The sequence below is a fragment of the Mobula hypostoma genome, chromosome 11, assembly GCF_963921235.1.
Source record: "Mobula hypostoma chromosome 11, sMobHyp1.1, whole genome shotgun sequence".
Taxonomy (NCBI): domain Eukaryota; kingdom Metazoa; phylum Chordata; class Chondrichthyes; order Myliobatiformes; family Myliobatidae; genus Mobula; species Mobula hypostoma.
In genome coordinates, this window is record NC_086107.1 from 55,679,679 (window position 1) to 55,696,364 (window position 16,686).

Here is a 16,686-nt window from a genome sequence, read left to right on the forward strand (position 1 = left end):
TGCCTGTCACCCATTCTGCTATCCATGCCAGTATCTTTCCTGTAATGCCATTGTAACAAAGTGTGCTTATCTCCAGTTTAAATACACTTTCCTGTACTGAGTCCAACTGAGACATCGGAAATCCAAATTTAGAGTAAGTTGTAGGATGACAGGAAAAGATTGAGTGGAAGTAGCGAACACTGCGTTTAGTTTGTGAATAGTCCATATTAACAAATTTAAAATCAAACTTGGACTTCTGACCAATTGATTTTTAAATGAGGCCATTTCCGGTTAAGTGAGGCAGCTAAGGTAAGTATTTCAATATTGCTGCTGAAGTATTCAACATAAGCACCTTGTATCTGTGAAGTATAGTGCCAGGAAGAAATGGTTCTCATCTAAATTTCTTATATTTGTACTTGTTGATGGAAAATTATTCAGAAATTTCCAATTAACGTTTCCGTCGTAAGCAAATGTGTGGAACCACAATGCCTGCAGTGTTGGAAATCTGAAGTAAAAACATTCCAAGTCTTGGGCAGGCAAGTTGGAGATTGCTAGAGATGCTGGGCACTATTAAAGCAGGGAAAACAGGAAACCAATGTTAAAAGTTTCTTCATTGACCCAGTTCTGGTATCGAACCCACTGGAAATATTGAATCTGCTGAGTATGTCCAGTGTGTTTTTTTTGTCCAGTTTCTCATTGGTGAAACCCTGTTGGTTTCCTTGGGCTGCGTGAGTCTAGGGAATACACACTCCGGTTCCGCCAAAGCTGTGAGATCGGGACGGCTCTCCCAACCCAAACCCTGGTTTGTGTGGATGCTGTGTGATTTGCTACCCTGTCGCAACTCAGTGCCAAGACGTATTAGACAGCACACTGTATACGGTTAAAGGAATTGTATGTATGAATCTTGACTTAACTAAAGGGTAAGTAAAGAAAAAACAAAAAAGGCCCATTGCAATTAAACAGTCAAATGTGCACAAGTTGGAGCTCGACTCTTCCCAAGATTCATATTCACCGATCCTCAGTCGATCTCCATCTGGCTCCATCGAATCATGGTCCCTCACCGGGTCAAATCCCACAGCTGGTTCTCTCCAGCGTCTTCTCTCTTCATCAGCCATCGAACAAAAGACCCCAGCTGACACTGGTGTCAGGCACACAACATGAAAAACACGCTCCCTTCATTAGACAGCTCACATTCCAAAGCACCCGTTACCTCTAACCATCACACAATCACTTCTTCTACTGAAGACCATGACATTATCAGTGAAACCTTTCCCAGGGTGTTAGACTCTTCTCTTCTCCCCCCCCCCACCGAAATTAGTCATGTTCTCATGACATTGAGATAATTTGCCACCCCTTCATACAAAGCACAAAATCCAACCTGGATGTAAATGGCAGTGACATGACTCACCAAGGCAATAGGTGCCACACTCTGTTCCCTGGGTGTGACATAGGTCAGTCTGTCTGGGGGGGTCTCCTGACTCTTTGGGACCTGTTTACTACTTTTTCAGCTTCAGAAACTCCCTGGGCTCTTTCCTGTCTACCTGGGGAGGCCCCTGCCTGTCCATTACTCATGCCTCCGGGCTATTCAGGTTCCCTCATCACTTGGCCAAGCTCACCTTCATGCCCAGTTATTTCATGCCCAGCTTCCCATTATTTTTTAACTGCAAACCTGCCTGTCCCACTGCTAGTTCCCCCCCACCACCACCATTTCACCCACCTCAGCATGAGGAGGGTTGGGAATCTCTTCGTTAATTCTTGGGGAGTTTGCGAAGGGCAGCATATACCACACCCCCATTTCCTCATCCTCCGAATCCATATCACATTCAGGGGTGAGGTCCAGTCTAATCCTTCCCACTGCTGGTCCTTCAGTTCCCCCACACTGCTGCAGAGTCCTCTTACTAGGTGTAGGGTCCAGTTCAGGCTCTGGGTCAACACGTGCCTCTTGTCCCAGAAGAAGTTGGTTCCAATGGAGCATGTTGACAGGCCTGTTTCCAGCCTCTGGTTTCACCAGGAAAACTGGTCCGTTTGACATTTGACCCTCCATGACAAAGGGCATAGCTGCTCAGCAGTCAGCCTACTTATGGTTCCCAGGTAGCCCCAAATTCTTTGAGGACTCTCTCTAGGCATGAGTTGAGCGAACCTAACCTTTTTGATCATACCTCCTCGTACTTTTGATTCTGCTTGGTAGCCAAGACTTCAGCTAATTCATAAGCCTTTTTCAGCTCCCTTCTCAAATCAGACACTTACTTAGATAAGTTTATTTTTTCCTTGTAGAGCTTCCCCACCAGTCCCAAAGGAGGTCAACAGGCAACCACGCTTCATGCCCAAACATCAGATAATACGGCGAGTACCTAGATGTCCAATATGTTGACTCCAGTTGTTTACTGATCTCCAAGGTTACAAGCATGTCTAGCAAGGTCCGATTGAACCTCTTGGGCTGGCTATCACCCTGTGGGTGATGAGGTGCAATAATCCATAATAACCAAGACAATCGCCATGTTGCTGGCATCAGGCTTTATTGATAGGAAATCCATACACACCAGATCAAGTGGCCCCGCACTCTGCAAGTGGGATAATGGAGCAGCCCTCATAGGCAGCATCTACCTCCATATACAGCGAAAGCATGACTTGTAGTTCTCTTCGACCTCCGGCTTCATTTGGGGCCAGTAGAACAGATCTCTGAGCAATCCATAGATCTTGTCAACCCCCAAAATCATCATGCAGTGACTCTAACACAATCCTCCAATACTTCTCAGGTAGAATCAGCTGGAAACTCTGAGGCTGGTCTGGAGGCAACGTGACCCGGTTAGAATCTGGTTCATCAACTCCAATCTGGGCCATTCTCTCTATTGCAAATACAGCCCAAAGTGTTTCATCTTGTCTGCTTGGGCCATGTCCACTTCTGCAGCTGTTGACCAAATGGTGCCTAGGCACAGGTCATCTCACTGAGCAGCTGCCATTTCCCGGGAACTCAATTCCGGTAACTGGTTTGTCTTCAGAGCAGTCAGGTTGTAGTAAGTTTGTGGAATGGCACTATCAGAAGCTCCCAGTTGATCTACCGCTCGATCCTGCCCTTGCCTTTCCTCTGCCTTCCCCATGATGGAGAACAAGTACATGTCTTTGACTCCAGGGGCAGGAATGCTCTCCCACACTCCTTCCCTGTGCAGCCCTTCATGTGCACATCGGGACAATGCATCGGCATCAATAATCCGACTTCCTGGCCGGTACTTCAGGCTGAAATTATAAGCAGATAGCGCTGCCAACCACTGATGGCCTAGAGCATCCAATTTTGCCAAGGTTAGGATATAAGTTAATGGGTTGTTGTCCGTCCTCACCTCAAGCTTGGCACCATATAGATAGTCACTTGGCTTATCCACCACAACCCATTTCAATGCCGGGAACTCCAATTTGTGCATGGGGTAGTTTTGCTCAGAGGATGACAGACTCCGGCTGACAAACGCAACAGGTCTCAACCCTGTGCCCTGATCCTGATACAGAACACCCCCCAAGCCCTCTCTGCTGACATCCGTATGCAATACATACAGCAATCAGGGATCTGCAAAAGCCAGCACAGGTGCTTTCATTAGCAGCTCCTTCAACAACTGAAAGACCTCTTCACATTTCGCATCCCAACTCGGCCCAAAAGGCTCCGAAGACCTAAGTTACTCTTTACGCTCCTCTCCTTTTGTCCTCCTCCCTTTCTTCCCTAAGGGAGGGTCACTGCACAGAAGCTGATTTAAAGGGTGACTCACTTTAGCGTAGTCCTTCATGAACCTCTGATAGTACCAACAGAATCCAAGGAACAAGCGCAAGGTGCTCAGTCTGGGTCCTTGTCCTTGGTCACTGCCTTTATCAGGCGGATCTGTAGCTACTCCCATTCCATGAGACTATGTGCTCAACATAATTGACAGACGTCTTGCAGAACTGGCACTTACCCAAGGAAAGTTTTAACCCTTCAGCTTTCAGGTCACCCAGCACCTTCAGTAACCTCGCTTCATGTTCCTCCAAGGTGGACCTGAACACGGAGATCATCCAGGTGCACCAACACCTCAAGCAAGTTCACATCCCCCACTGTTTTCTCCATGACACGCTGGAAAGTTTCCAGGGCTCCCAATACGCCCGGGGCATCCTTTTCAAACTGGAAGAATCCCAGTGGATATATAAATGCCGTCTTCTCTTTGCCAGCCTCACTCATGGGGATCTGGTAATATTCACTCTTCAAGTCCAGTGCACTGAACCACTTTGCACCACTCAGACAAACCAGTGCGTCCTCGATTCTTGGGACCATATACTGGTCGGGACTGTACACCTGTTCAGAGTCCAATAGTCTATACACATCCGTACCTTCCCGTTCTTCTTCATGGCCACCACTATTGGAGACGCATAGGGACATCTGGACTCGATGATGATCCTAGCTTCCTTCGGCTTCCACAGAGGCTGCCAAACATCTTCCACCTCTGCAGGGGCCAGTCGCCACAACCTTTCTCTGAACGGAGTGTCCTCTGTCACCCGGATGCTGTGGCAAGTGCTCTTGGAACAACCTACATCAAGCTTGTCAGTAGAAAAGATATCTTCCAGCTTCAACAACTTCTCGATCAACTTCCTCTTCCAACCTCCAGGTACCAGGGAGGCCCCAAAGTTGAATGATTCAGCAGTCAACTTCCCCTTTTTTGGAGAGAGTTTCTCCCCGGCTTGTCTTACAGGGATACTAGACATTACCGTCATTGGAAAGGGGTGCGCCAGTGTCATCCCCTGCCTGAGGGTGACCTCCCTCTCCAAAGTGTTCCTGACAATCACTGTCATCCGGTTCACCTGTACAACCAAAGCTTCTACAGTTGGGGCCGCCGCAGTACTCCAGCAGTTAAGCATGACTCCTATTTGTGGTTTTCCGGAGCATCAACCGAGAGGGCATTGACTTCAGTCCTGCTGCGAAATTTGGGGTTTCTCACTCTAACTACTTCCCCAGGCCATAATGTGGGTGTACCACATAGTTCCTGTTTATGCTCATCATCCAGTCTAGTGTGCCCACGCACTTCCTCAAAAGCAGCTTGCAACACAGGGTGAATGGACAATGTTTCCGAAAGCTCTCTCCAACTATCTCCTTGCAGGCTCCCACTGGCTTCCTCAGTATAGGAATACTTGTCCCCACAAGAATTGAAGCTTCGCCCTTCTCTACAGGGTCTGGACAAACCTGAACTGATGTATCAAGGACCTCAGCTACTACCACATTTGCCTCTGAAAACTCCAGCTTCAACGACAAGTAACCATCGCACAGTTAGTCAGGCAACACACATAAAAGTAGCTGGTGAACGCAGCAGGCCAGGCAGCATCTATTGGAAGAGGTACAGTCGACATTTTGGGGGGAGACCTTTCGTCAGGACTAACTGAAAGAAGAGCTAGTAAGAGATTTGAAAGGGGGAGGGGGAGATCCAAAATGATAGGAAAAGACAGGAGGGGAGGGATGGAGCCAAGAGCTGGACAGGTGATTGGCAAAAAGGATATGAGAGGATCATGGGACAGGAAGCCAGGGAGAAAGAAAAGGGGAGGGGGGAACCCAGAGGATGGGCAAGGGGTATAGTGAGAGGGACGGGGAGAAAAAGGAGAGAGAGAAAAAGAATGTGTGTATATAAATAAATAACGGATGGGGTACGAGGGAGAGGTGGGGCATTAGAGGAAGTTTGAGAAGTCACTGTTCATGCCATCAGGTTGGAGGCTACCCAGACGAAATATAAGGTGTTGTTCCTCCAACCTGAGTGTGGCTTCATCTTTACAGTAGAGGAGGCCGTGGATAGACATATCAGAATAGGAATGGGATGTGGAATTAAAATGTGTGGCCACTGGGAGATCCTGCTTTCTCTGGCGGACAGAGCGTAGGTGTTCAGCAAAAAGATCTCCCAGTCTGCGTCGGGTCTCGCCAATATATAGAAGGCCACATCGGGAGCACCAGACGCAGTATATTACCCCAGCCGACTCGCAGGTGAAGTGTCGCCTCACCTGGAAGGACTGTCTGGGGTCCTGAATGGTGGTGAGGGAGGAAGTGTAAGAGCATGTGTAGCACTTGTTCCGCTTACAAGGATAAGTGCCAGGAGGGAGATCGGTGGGGAGGGATGGGAGGGACGAATGGACAAGGGAGTCACGTAGGGAGCGATCCCCGCAGAAAGCGGGGGTTTGGGGGGGATAGTCATCCAAGCTGAGACCCCAGATCTCTAACACTGAGTTGTGTTAGTGGTGAATGCGTCAGATACCGGTTGTAAAATGAACAGTACAACGGAGTGACCTATGACCCTGTGTCAAGTATGGCTCAAGCGTAAATACCCTAAATCTGTAGCAATACGCTGGAGCTTGGCCCCACTAGGCCTTCAGGAATAGGCTTTTTTGCTTTAGGGTGTTTCTTGATATACTGCTGGGAATGTGTTCCCCCACAAGACACCAGGCCTTTCCATCTTCTAAGTTTCCTACGGTCTCTCTCCCAGGGGCCCACTCTCCGAAGGCTTTCCTGGCCTTCTGCCTGAGTTGTCCCCCTTCCCCACAGTAAGAGCAAACAATACCGGCCGCTCCCCTTCTCGCAGGACCCTGTTCACTAGCCGCCCTCTGCTTGGTCCTTTCCCTCGGGGTCTGGCTCCCTGTCAGCTTTGTCATGCAGAGTGGCCCTACCAGTCAATAATAACCGGGACACCTCGATCCTAAACTCTGCCACAAGCTCCTTTACCACCCCTGTGGGTGGGCAATCAGGGGTCACTTCAGCAAAGCGGCCCTTGGCACCTCCATCGCATTCTCCTCCTCTCTTGCTTCTCTGATCAGCTTGACAGACGAGGCCAGGGGCACATTGTACGAAACATTCGGAGACCCCAGTGATCATGTTCTGTGACTGTGCACCTTTCGCCACTTGGTCCATTCTTAACTGATTCACTTCAGCTGTTTGAATGCCCCCCCCCCCCCCACCAAGCTGCAAGCAACTCGGCTACCTCTCTAACTGAAAAATGTAGGTGGAAGGTTTCCCCCCTCCCCCTTCTCCCAAAACATGTTCTGAAACCCCATCATAAGCTCCATTGGGCTTCCTGTCGCGCCAAGCACATTTTCTAGTGCTTGCATGTAGCCCACAGAAGTAGCAACGTGGTTCTGCGCCTGTAAGGATCTCATTACGTCAGCAGCCGGCCCCCTCAAGCTCTTTACCACTCTCTGTCTTTTCACGTCATCAGATCACTGCCACTCGTCCAGCATCTGAGACGTTGCTCCACCCAGGTCTCGTCCTCCTCTTCCCTGTCGGGGATGGACGTCATCCCCGAGATCATCCTGAGCCGGTGATAACTGAGACTTTCCATCTGGGCTCTTGACCGTTTATTTGCCAGGGAAGTGAGGGCCGATACCAACCCAGGATGCTCACCCAGAGGACTCATTAAACCCAAATCAGACCTCTCCTTTGCCTCGCTCTGCAGAAACGAGAGCAACTTGTCTTTAAAGTCTCCACCCCCAGCTACAGGAAACTCGGCCTCCAATTCGACACCTTCTCCTACACTCCCCTTATCCCAGGAAGTACGGACAGCCCGCTGTGAATTGTGGGCATCCTCTCCTACACTCCCCTTATCCCAGAAAGTACGGACAGCCGGCTGTGAATTGTGGGCACTCTCTCCTACACTCCCCTCCTCCCAGAATGTACAGACAGCCCACTGTGAATTGCCACTGATAAGGTGGTAAAAAGAGAGTCTTATGTTTTTATTTGAGACCCAAGTTATACAGATTTCTACAAGTTTGTACGTGCATACAATGGAGAACATTCTGACTGGTCGCATCACTCCCTGATATGGAGGCTCCAGTGCACAGGATCAGAATAACTGCAGAGGATCAGAGGGTTGTAGACCTGCCCAGCTCCATCATGGGCACGACTCTCCCCCCACCCCACCCCCCATCGAGGACATCTTCAAGCGTGCATCAGTAAGGACCATCATCTTCCAGGACATGCCCTCTTCTCCATCAAGAAGGAGATATAGGAGCCTGAAGATGCACACTCAGTGCTTTCGGAACAGCTTCTTCCCTACTGCCATCGGATTTCTGAACAGTTCAGAATCAGGTTTAATATCACCGGCATATGTCATGAAATTTGTTAATTTAGCAACACCTGTACAATGCAGTACATAATCGGGGTGGGGAGGTAAATGCATTACAGTAAGTATATATGGATATTAAATAGGTAAATTAATAATAGCACAGAAACAGAAATAATAAAGTGAGGTAGTGTTCATGGGATCAATGCCCATTTAAACATTGGATGACAGAGGGGAAGAAGCTATTCCTGAATCACTGTGCATGCCTTCAGACTTCTGAAACTCCTTCCTGATGGTATGTCCATTCGTTTGATGAATACTACCTCACTATTTGCTCTTTTTGCATTTTATTTTTGTTATTGTAACCTACAGTAATTTGTGTATTGCACTGTATTGCTGCTGCAAACAAGTTTTACAGCATGTGTTAGTGACCGTAAATCTGATTCAGATTATAAGGGACGAACCTTACCATTTTAATCCAGGAGTGAAAGTGGGAAAATTTTTCTCAGGGGAGAAATTCTGAATGTTTCCTGGAGAGCTCATCAATGCATCTGCCAAGGTTGCAATTAATAACTTTAATGTGCCAGGGTATTGAGGTATAGATTGACTGTCATCTAATTAAATGACACAATTTGCTCAAGGGATTAAATGCTTGACTGCTGTTCATGTTGATAAAATATTTCTCGTGTCTGCCTTGTGATGTGGAGGTATTAGTTAAAATTTGACTTAATGTTGAGGGTTCAAGGTATATAATCATATTCTTTTAAACTGTCTTCTGTCTGGAATTGAACAAACTGTCTGCATTAGCAGAAGGTGATAAGATTTACAAAAAATACAGGACTGAGGTAGAGTGTCAGCCCAAAATGCTGACCATCTCTCTGCCTCTACAGATGCTTGCTGACCTACTTAAATTCCTGCCGCAGATTTTCCCCACCCCCGGCTCCGGATTACAGAATCTGCAGTCTTTTGTGTCACGGGTGATGAGATCAGGTGGCTGCATAATGATGAATTTAATGCACGAGACGTTCGTTGCAAACCTCAACCAACAGAGTTAGGAACAGATAGATATTTTCTGGTGTTTTACTGTTCACTGGGCTGTCACACAATTGATCCATGATTGCGTAATGTCATTTCCAGTTCACTGGTGTAAAGGAGAATATTAAATAGTTACTCCAGATCCAATGCAGCACACAAAAAACATAGTAGGATAAAGAACACAGTAATAACAAAACACAGTAACTGAAAATCCTTATATTCTCTACATGGGCTGTATGTCCATAAAGTGATGCTAGGCACAGGAGTGCCTTTACATAAGCTGACTGACAGGAAATGAAGTGGTGTTTGGGGGTGTCGAAGGGTGGGTTACTGGGTGGAGGTGTTGATCAGCCTTGCTGCTTGGGGAAGGTAACTTTCGAGTCTGGTAATCCTGGTTTGGATGCAGCGTAGCCTCCTTCCTGATGGGAGTGGAGTAATTAATCCACGAGTAGCATGGGTGGAATCCTTCATGGATGTTACTGGCCCTCTTCCGGCACCTTTCTGCATACATGTCCTTGATGGCAGGTAGGCTGGTGCCAGTGATGTGTTGGGTAGTTTTGACTGTCTGGACAGTCTGTTGTAGAGCCTTCCTCCCCACCGCAGTTCAGTTTCCATACCAAGCAGTGATGCATCTTGTTGGGATGCTCTCCACTGTGCATCTCTGGAATAACGTGAGTATGAATGTGCGAAGTCCAGTTCTCTTTGGCCTCCTCAGAAAGTAGAGGTGTTGGCGAGAAAGTGTGCTGGATGTGCACTCCCAGGAGTTTGAAACTGCTTTCGGTTTCCACTGCTGTGCCATTGATGTGAATAGGGGTGTGAGTGGTGCAAATTCTTCAGAAGTCGATAACTATCTCCTTTGTCTTGTTGTCATTGAGGAAGAAGTTATTTGCATGGCACCAGGCCTCGAGCTCTTCCACCTCTTCTCTGTATGCCATTTCATCGAGGGTCATGATCTGCACCAGTGCCATGTCATCGACAAACTTCACAATGTCATACTTGGGTGCTTGGTCTGTTGGTTAGGAAGTCTAACACCCGGTTGCACAGTGGTGTATTGGATGAGCAGCCAGCAGCAACTTCCAACGTAACATTTAGCACTTGCTGGCATGTCTTGGGAACTTTCCCTTTGCTGTTTTTATTTGAACTTGAATACCAAAGTTGTGAAAGTTGAACCTACGAGGCCGATTCTTGGATAAGACGGTAGAGTAGAACCTGACCGAGGGGTCACCCGACCGTGCCTAAGGATATGTTTGTGCTCAATGTGCTTTTGGACGTGTATAATGGCCATGTTTTCTACTTCTGATTCCTTTCTCAGAATATTGGTTTTGTTAGTTGGGTAAAAACAGCACTGCTCTTTACTTTTATGTCAGGAACAGGATTTTTCTTTTTGAAATTCTTTAACTTGTACTTAGTTCAGAAATTCTTCAACTTGTACTTGGTTCAGAAATCCTTCATTAGAATTTGATTCTATAATCAGACTTCCTGTGAGAAGAACAAGTAACACCTTGCAAAGAGTGCGAACTGATTGTTTACTGATTCCACTCTGGGAAGGCAGGCACTATACCTGACTCTGCAATGTCTAGGCTCTGATGTGAGAGTTTGGCAGTGGGTCCTGTTTAATAATACAAGTTGCATTTTACATTGGTTTCATGGTTGGAATTGTCCTTGCTAACACAGTTTACTCCAGAAAGCAAATTCTGCGTCTTAGGGCCAATTTATATTTCTGCGTCAAATCGCCGCTGTAGCCTGATGCACACCTCCCCAAAAATGTAACTACGCGTCGTGGCGACACAGACAGAAACAACAGTGATTGGTCTACTTGGTAGCATCGCATTTCCTCCTATGCTGCAATAGCTTGCCATTGGGCGACTGAAGGGCAGGGAAGGAACTCTGGCTGCAATGCTTTCCATAAAGCTTTACAGACCTCCGAAACTATGGAGGACCCTGTGCTTGACGCCAGTTTGTTGCTAGCTGCTACAGCCTGTTGACTTCCACATGAAGCTAAAACTCAAATGGTGATTGCCAGTCTCCAAGTATACTGTGTGTACACTGATTCGAAGTAAATGGTTGGAGACGATGAACCAAATCATCAAATCTACCTGCCGACATTCAAAAATATTTGAAATGCATTTCCTCGTCCATGTTTCTCAGTGGCCGAACAAGCACAGAAAATTCACCCTCCTTAACTTTCATTGTTTGTTTGAGCCATTGTTTGAAGTTTGAGTTTCTTCGTGTTGAGTTTCAACACGAAGAAACTCAACACAGTGGCATAGAAACCCCACCACCAACTAGCGTTTTGGCGGTGAATTGCAGAGCGACGCAGACACACCAATGCAAAAGTATAAATGCTCACAACGGCGTAGGCTACTACACTGAAGTAAAAATCAGCCTTTATTCACTGTGTAGTCAATAGGTTAAGTTCAATCTAACCTCATGGAATAAGTGCTTTGATTTTCCAAGGTTAGGAGAAATGCTCCAGGAATCTAATAAAAAGGAGGAATTTAAATGGTGCATTGGAGAAGAATGTACTGGAGAAATTAATGAGACTGGCAATAGATTGCCTGGGCCTTGAGTAGCCATGGGAATAGCAAAATACATTGGTTGTCATTTTCCAAACATCGCTGTGGTTCTTGCAGATTAGTATAACTTAGCAAATGTAACTCAGCTGTTTGAGGGAGAAAAATGAAGGAGAGAAAACTTATGACTGCAAACTGGTGTGTTTACATTAGGAGCAGGGAAAATGGTAAATAGAAACATAGAAAACCTACAGCACAATACAGGCCCTTCAGCCCACAATGCTGTGCTGAACATGTACTTAGAAATTACCTAGGCTTATCCATAGCCCTCTGTTTTTCTAACCTCTGTGTACCTATCCAGGAGTCTCTTAAAAGACTATATCATATCCACCTTCACTACCATAGCTGGCAGCCCATTCCACGCACTCGCCACTCCCTGTGTAACAAAAAAAAAACTTACCCCTGACATCTCCTCTGTACTGGCTTCCAAGCACCTTAAAACTGTGCCCTCTCGTGGTAACCATTTCAGCCCTGGGAAAAAGCCTCTGACTACCCACATGATCAATGCCGCTCATCATCCTGTATACCTCTATCAGGTCATCTCTCATCCTCTGTCGCTCCAAAGAGAAAAGGCTGAGTTCACTCAACCTATTCTCATAAGGCACGCTCCCCAATCCAGGCAACATCCTTGTAAATCTCCTCTGCACCCTTTCTATGGTTTCCACAACTTTCCTGTAGTGAGGCGACCAGAACTGAGCACAGTACTCCAAGTGGGGTCTGACCAGGGTCCTATAAGGCTGTAACATTACCGTCCTGACGAAGGGTCTCGGCCTGAAACGTCGACTGCGCTTCTTCCTATAGATGCTGCCTGGCCTGCTGCGTTCACCAGCAACTTTGATGTATGTTGCTTGAATTTCCAGCATCTGCAGAATTCCTGTTGTTAACATTACCTCTTGGCTCTTAGACTCAATCCCACGGTTAATGAATGCCAATGCAGTGTATGCCTTCTTAACCACGGAGTCAACCTGTGCAGCAGCTTTTAAAGAATATGATAGGGCGCTTTTAAAGTATGAATAGGATTAGACAAAGTCATTGTGAATTTATGAAAGAATTTAACTGACGAACCACTTGGAGCTTCAAAGATACAAGTTGCAGGGCCAAATATGAAGGATTGGTGGCAACGTTCCCTCTAATTTGTAATGACCAGTGTGTGCAAAAATCTTGTGTGCTGTACAATTATTTTGCTCAGTATCAACATACGCTAACTGAATTTTATATTAGCAATTCTTTTGTGCTTCACACCTTTTGCTTCTTTGGAATTCGACATAGTGAATCAATAACTTCAGTAAAAACAGTATAAATTAGCCAGTTCTAAAATCTGCAGACTAATCATCGCAAACTCTGCGTTGTCAACACTGCCCACATCAGAAACTGGAAAAGGAAATGTGATTGTGTACAATCGTGAAATCTACTTAACATGCCAGCGAGGTAGAGAGTGACAACCTTTTGTGTGGAGTTTAAATTCCTCTGTGCACTAGTAGCAAAAGGTGTGTGTAGCTTTATTATCAAAGTATGTATATATTACCACAACACTTCAGTGTTGTCCAGGCTGAATCAGGAACCTGATGGTTGTAGGGCAGTAACCCTTCCGCATCATGGTGCCTTGAGATCTAATGCTCTCGTACCTCCTACCTAATGGTAGTAGAGAGAAGAGAGTGTAGCCTGGATGATGGGGGATAGATGCTGCTTTCTGCTGGCAGTAAGTGTACTCAATTTTGTATTCTCTGATATGTCCACGAATGTCTTTGGTTTTTGACATCAACCCACACTTAGAGGTAATTTACACTGGCCCCTTAACTTAATAGGACATCCTTGGGATGTGGGAAGAAAACCTCTAGTCATAGAGAACAGCATGTGCTGTCATATTAGCAGTTCTGTGAGTTCAGGTTCATTGCTGGGGATTGGAGTGTTGCACTACTGAATTTGTGGTCTGTTAGGTCCTTGTTTTAACAACCCAAATCCCTGTTTGACATTTCCATTGGATCAGGTGAACACAATGTTCTGGCCAAGGGGAGGGAACATTGACTCAGACCATGAGAAGCCTGTGTTGGGCATTTTCATGCCTTACAAGGCACAGATTGGAAGTCTGTGGGGTGCCACTCTTCGCACAGACTAGAGCAATGTGTGATTAAGTGCCTTACTCAAGGGCACAAACACGCTGCCACAGCTGAGGCTCGAACTAGCGACCTTGAGATTACTAGACGAACACCTTAACCACTTGGCCACGTGGCCAAGAAAGAGGTGATTTCTCAGATGTAAAACGTTAACTAAACACTTGATGAAAGATATTAAATGGATATTATGTGGCTTGAAATATGACATATACTTGTACTTTGGACATTGTGGAAGGTGTACGTCTTTTGGAATTTGAATCCTAATTGAGGGGATGTAGGTTTCATTTTGAGTGATAGAGTGTACCACAAGCCCAGTTAGCATGTAGGGATGCATAGAAAGCTGGCACCCACTTTGTGTTGGTGAAGTCTGAGTCTCGATCCAAAGGGTTTTGCAGAACTCAGATATATAGTTCAATCTGATCGGTGGCATAGTTTGGATCATTGACTGCTCCTACTGTGATGGTTCTAAGTGCAGTGTGTGCTTTGCTGCTGTTGTTCGATGCAAGTTGGTGTTGAGCTGTAACTACAGCTCAGTTAAAAAAAAAATAGCTAGAACTCAATATCAATCATCTATGGACGGTCAGGCATGAGGATTACTATCTTTGATGTCTGTAATAGGCTCTCTGGTTTGACATAGGAACAAGTTCTGGAAAGTCAGCTCAACTCCAGTTACTCCTTTTGTAACAAAAGATCATTAACGGGAAAAATGTTTTTTTTCTCCACGCTTGCTATCTGACCTGTTGAATATTTCTTTCACCTTTTTGATCCACATCACTTGATAACCCTTAACTAATGTCAGTGATGTGGCAAAGTGATCATTAAGTGAATAATCCTGGTTAGTCCTGATGAAGGGTCTCGGCCTAAAACGTCGACTGAAACTCTTCCAATAGATGCTGCCTGGCCTGCTGCGTTTACCAGCAACTTTGATGTGTGTTGGTTGAATCCTGGTCTTCACTACTTTTGTAGAAAAAAGGCTGCTGATTTCACTTCTGAATGGCTGTCTTCTAATTCTAAGAAGTTCCCCTCTTGATTTTCCTCACCAAAAGAAAGAGGATTACTGTTTTTTAAATCTTCCTCCCAAGCCACCTTTGGTGGACTAAGGCCAGAGCGAAGGTGCTGTGTTAGGTACGTGTTGGTCAAAGTCAAAGGTTGGAAACGGGTCCTTCAGCCCTCCAAGACCAATACAACCAAAAAAGCACCAAGCACCCATTTGCTTCAACCTACCACCCACTCGCTCATTAGGGATAATTTACAATGACCAACTTGCCTACCTGGATATCTACCGGATCTGGGGGGTGAAGCTCCCAGGATACACATACAAACTCAGTCCAGGCAGCACTGAAAGCTGGGATTGAGCCTGCGTTGCAGGTTCCCTGGGGAAGTAGCTACATCAGCACTGCACCTGGTCATCTCTATAGCTCTGGGCAAATTCCATATTTTCTAGTTTCCGTGGCATCTCCTGTTGCCATGAGAATTGTCATTTGAAAACTAAAGGAACTTGCTCATTATTTTCCACCATATGTACTAACTGTAGGCTTGAAATGGTTGGTATTTGTATTACTGTACTCTCTTGGAACCTGAACCAGGATTTTCAGCAGCTGGTCAAGTGTGGAGCCATCAGCAGTAAACTTAATCCTGCCTGCAGAAGGCACTGTGTAGCAGTGAAAGAGAAGAAATTTAAATTGTAATCCAGTCACGCTGGAGCCAGTCGAAGGCTCCTTACTGCCATCTCTTGATAGTTTAAATGAGTTTTTACAAATTGTATTAAAATTGGCCTTCCCTAAAACACATGAACAGAGGAGGGGAAAAAAAAACTAACATTAGGCATAGCAGAGAACCATATTTAAACGTTATTCTGGATAATATTTTGTGTATTTGCCATGTGAATCTCAATGAGGAGCATTGCTTTTTTTCATGTTAATCACAGTCCTTTCTTTACTCCTAGGGGTCTACATCCTGATTGGTGTTGGAGCTGTGATGATGATCGTGGGGTTTCTAGGTTGCTATGGTGCCATCCAGGAATCCCAGTGCATGCTGGGAACGGTAAGACAGTCTCTGGTATGGAGGGGCCACTGAACGGGATTGGGGGGGGGGGGGGAAGCTGCAGGAGATTGTAAACTCAGTCAGCTCCATGGGCACTAGCCTCCCCAGCATCCAGGATACCTTCAAAAGGTGATGCCTCAAAAAGATGGCATTCAACACTAAGGACCACCATCACCCGGGGCATGTCCTCTTCTCATTGCTGTCATCATGGAGGGAGTACAGGAGCCTGAAGACACCCACGCAGGCTTCTTCCTCTCAGCCAACAGATTTCTGAATGGACAATGAACCCATGAACACTTTTTTTCAGTATTTTCCCCTTGTTTAGCAGCACTTATCTTTTTTTTATATAAATATATACAGTACTACTTAGTTTTTGTTACTATGTATTGCATTGTCCTATTTGGCTGCATATGCCGATGATGTTAAATCTTGATGCTCCTTTCAGTTTGGCTGTTCATCGTTTGCCCTCTGTGGATGTGGCTGCTGGCAGCTGAACAGAATTCTTGCACTTCCTTCACTGGAGATGTTTCCTCTCAATGCCAGTGACCCACAGTAGTGGATGAGCCCTTTCAAAGCTCACTTTCAAAAGTATTTGGAAGTAGGCAGTGTGCATTTTGTGGACGGTGCAGTCTTAGTCCCCTCACTCTTCTCTGCGTTTACTTGGTGTTACTGGATTTGTAGCATTGATGCCTTTGTAGTTACTTGGGTGATTGATAGGTTTGTGGCCTAAGGTAGAAGGAGTCAATTTTAGAAAACCTAGCACATTTATTTTTCAACACTCAGGTTGGACGAATAATACCTTGTATTCCGTCTGGGTAGCCTCCAACCTGATGGCATGAACATCGACTTCTCTAACTTCCGCTAATGCCCCACCTTCCACGTGTACCCCATCCGTTTTTT

At 46.0% G+C, this 16,686-nt stretch overlaps 1 protein-coding gene across 1 annotated transcript in view; it reads left to right on the forward strand.

Annotated features, from left to right (window-relative positions):
* cd81a (CD81 molecule a) overlaps positions 1–16,686 on the forward strand; it is an 84,357-nt gene that overhangs the window by 42,642 nt on the left and 25,029 nt on the right. The window contains exon 3 of the mRNA XM_063062113.1: positions 15,689–15,786. Coding sequence (XP_062918183.1) covers positions 15,689–15,786 — 98 coding nt within the window. The remainder of the gene's footprint in view (positions 1–15,688; positions 15,787–16,686) is intronic.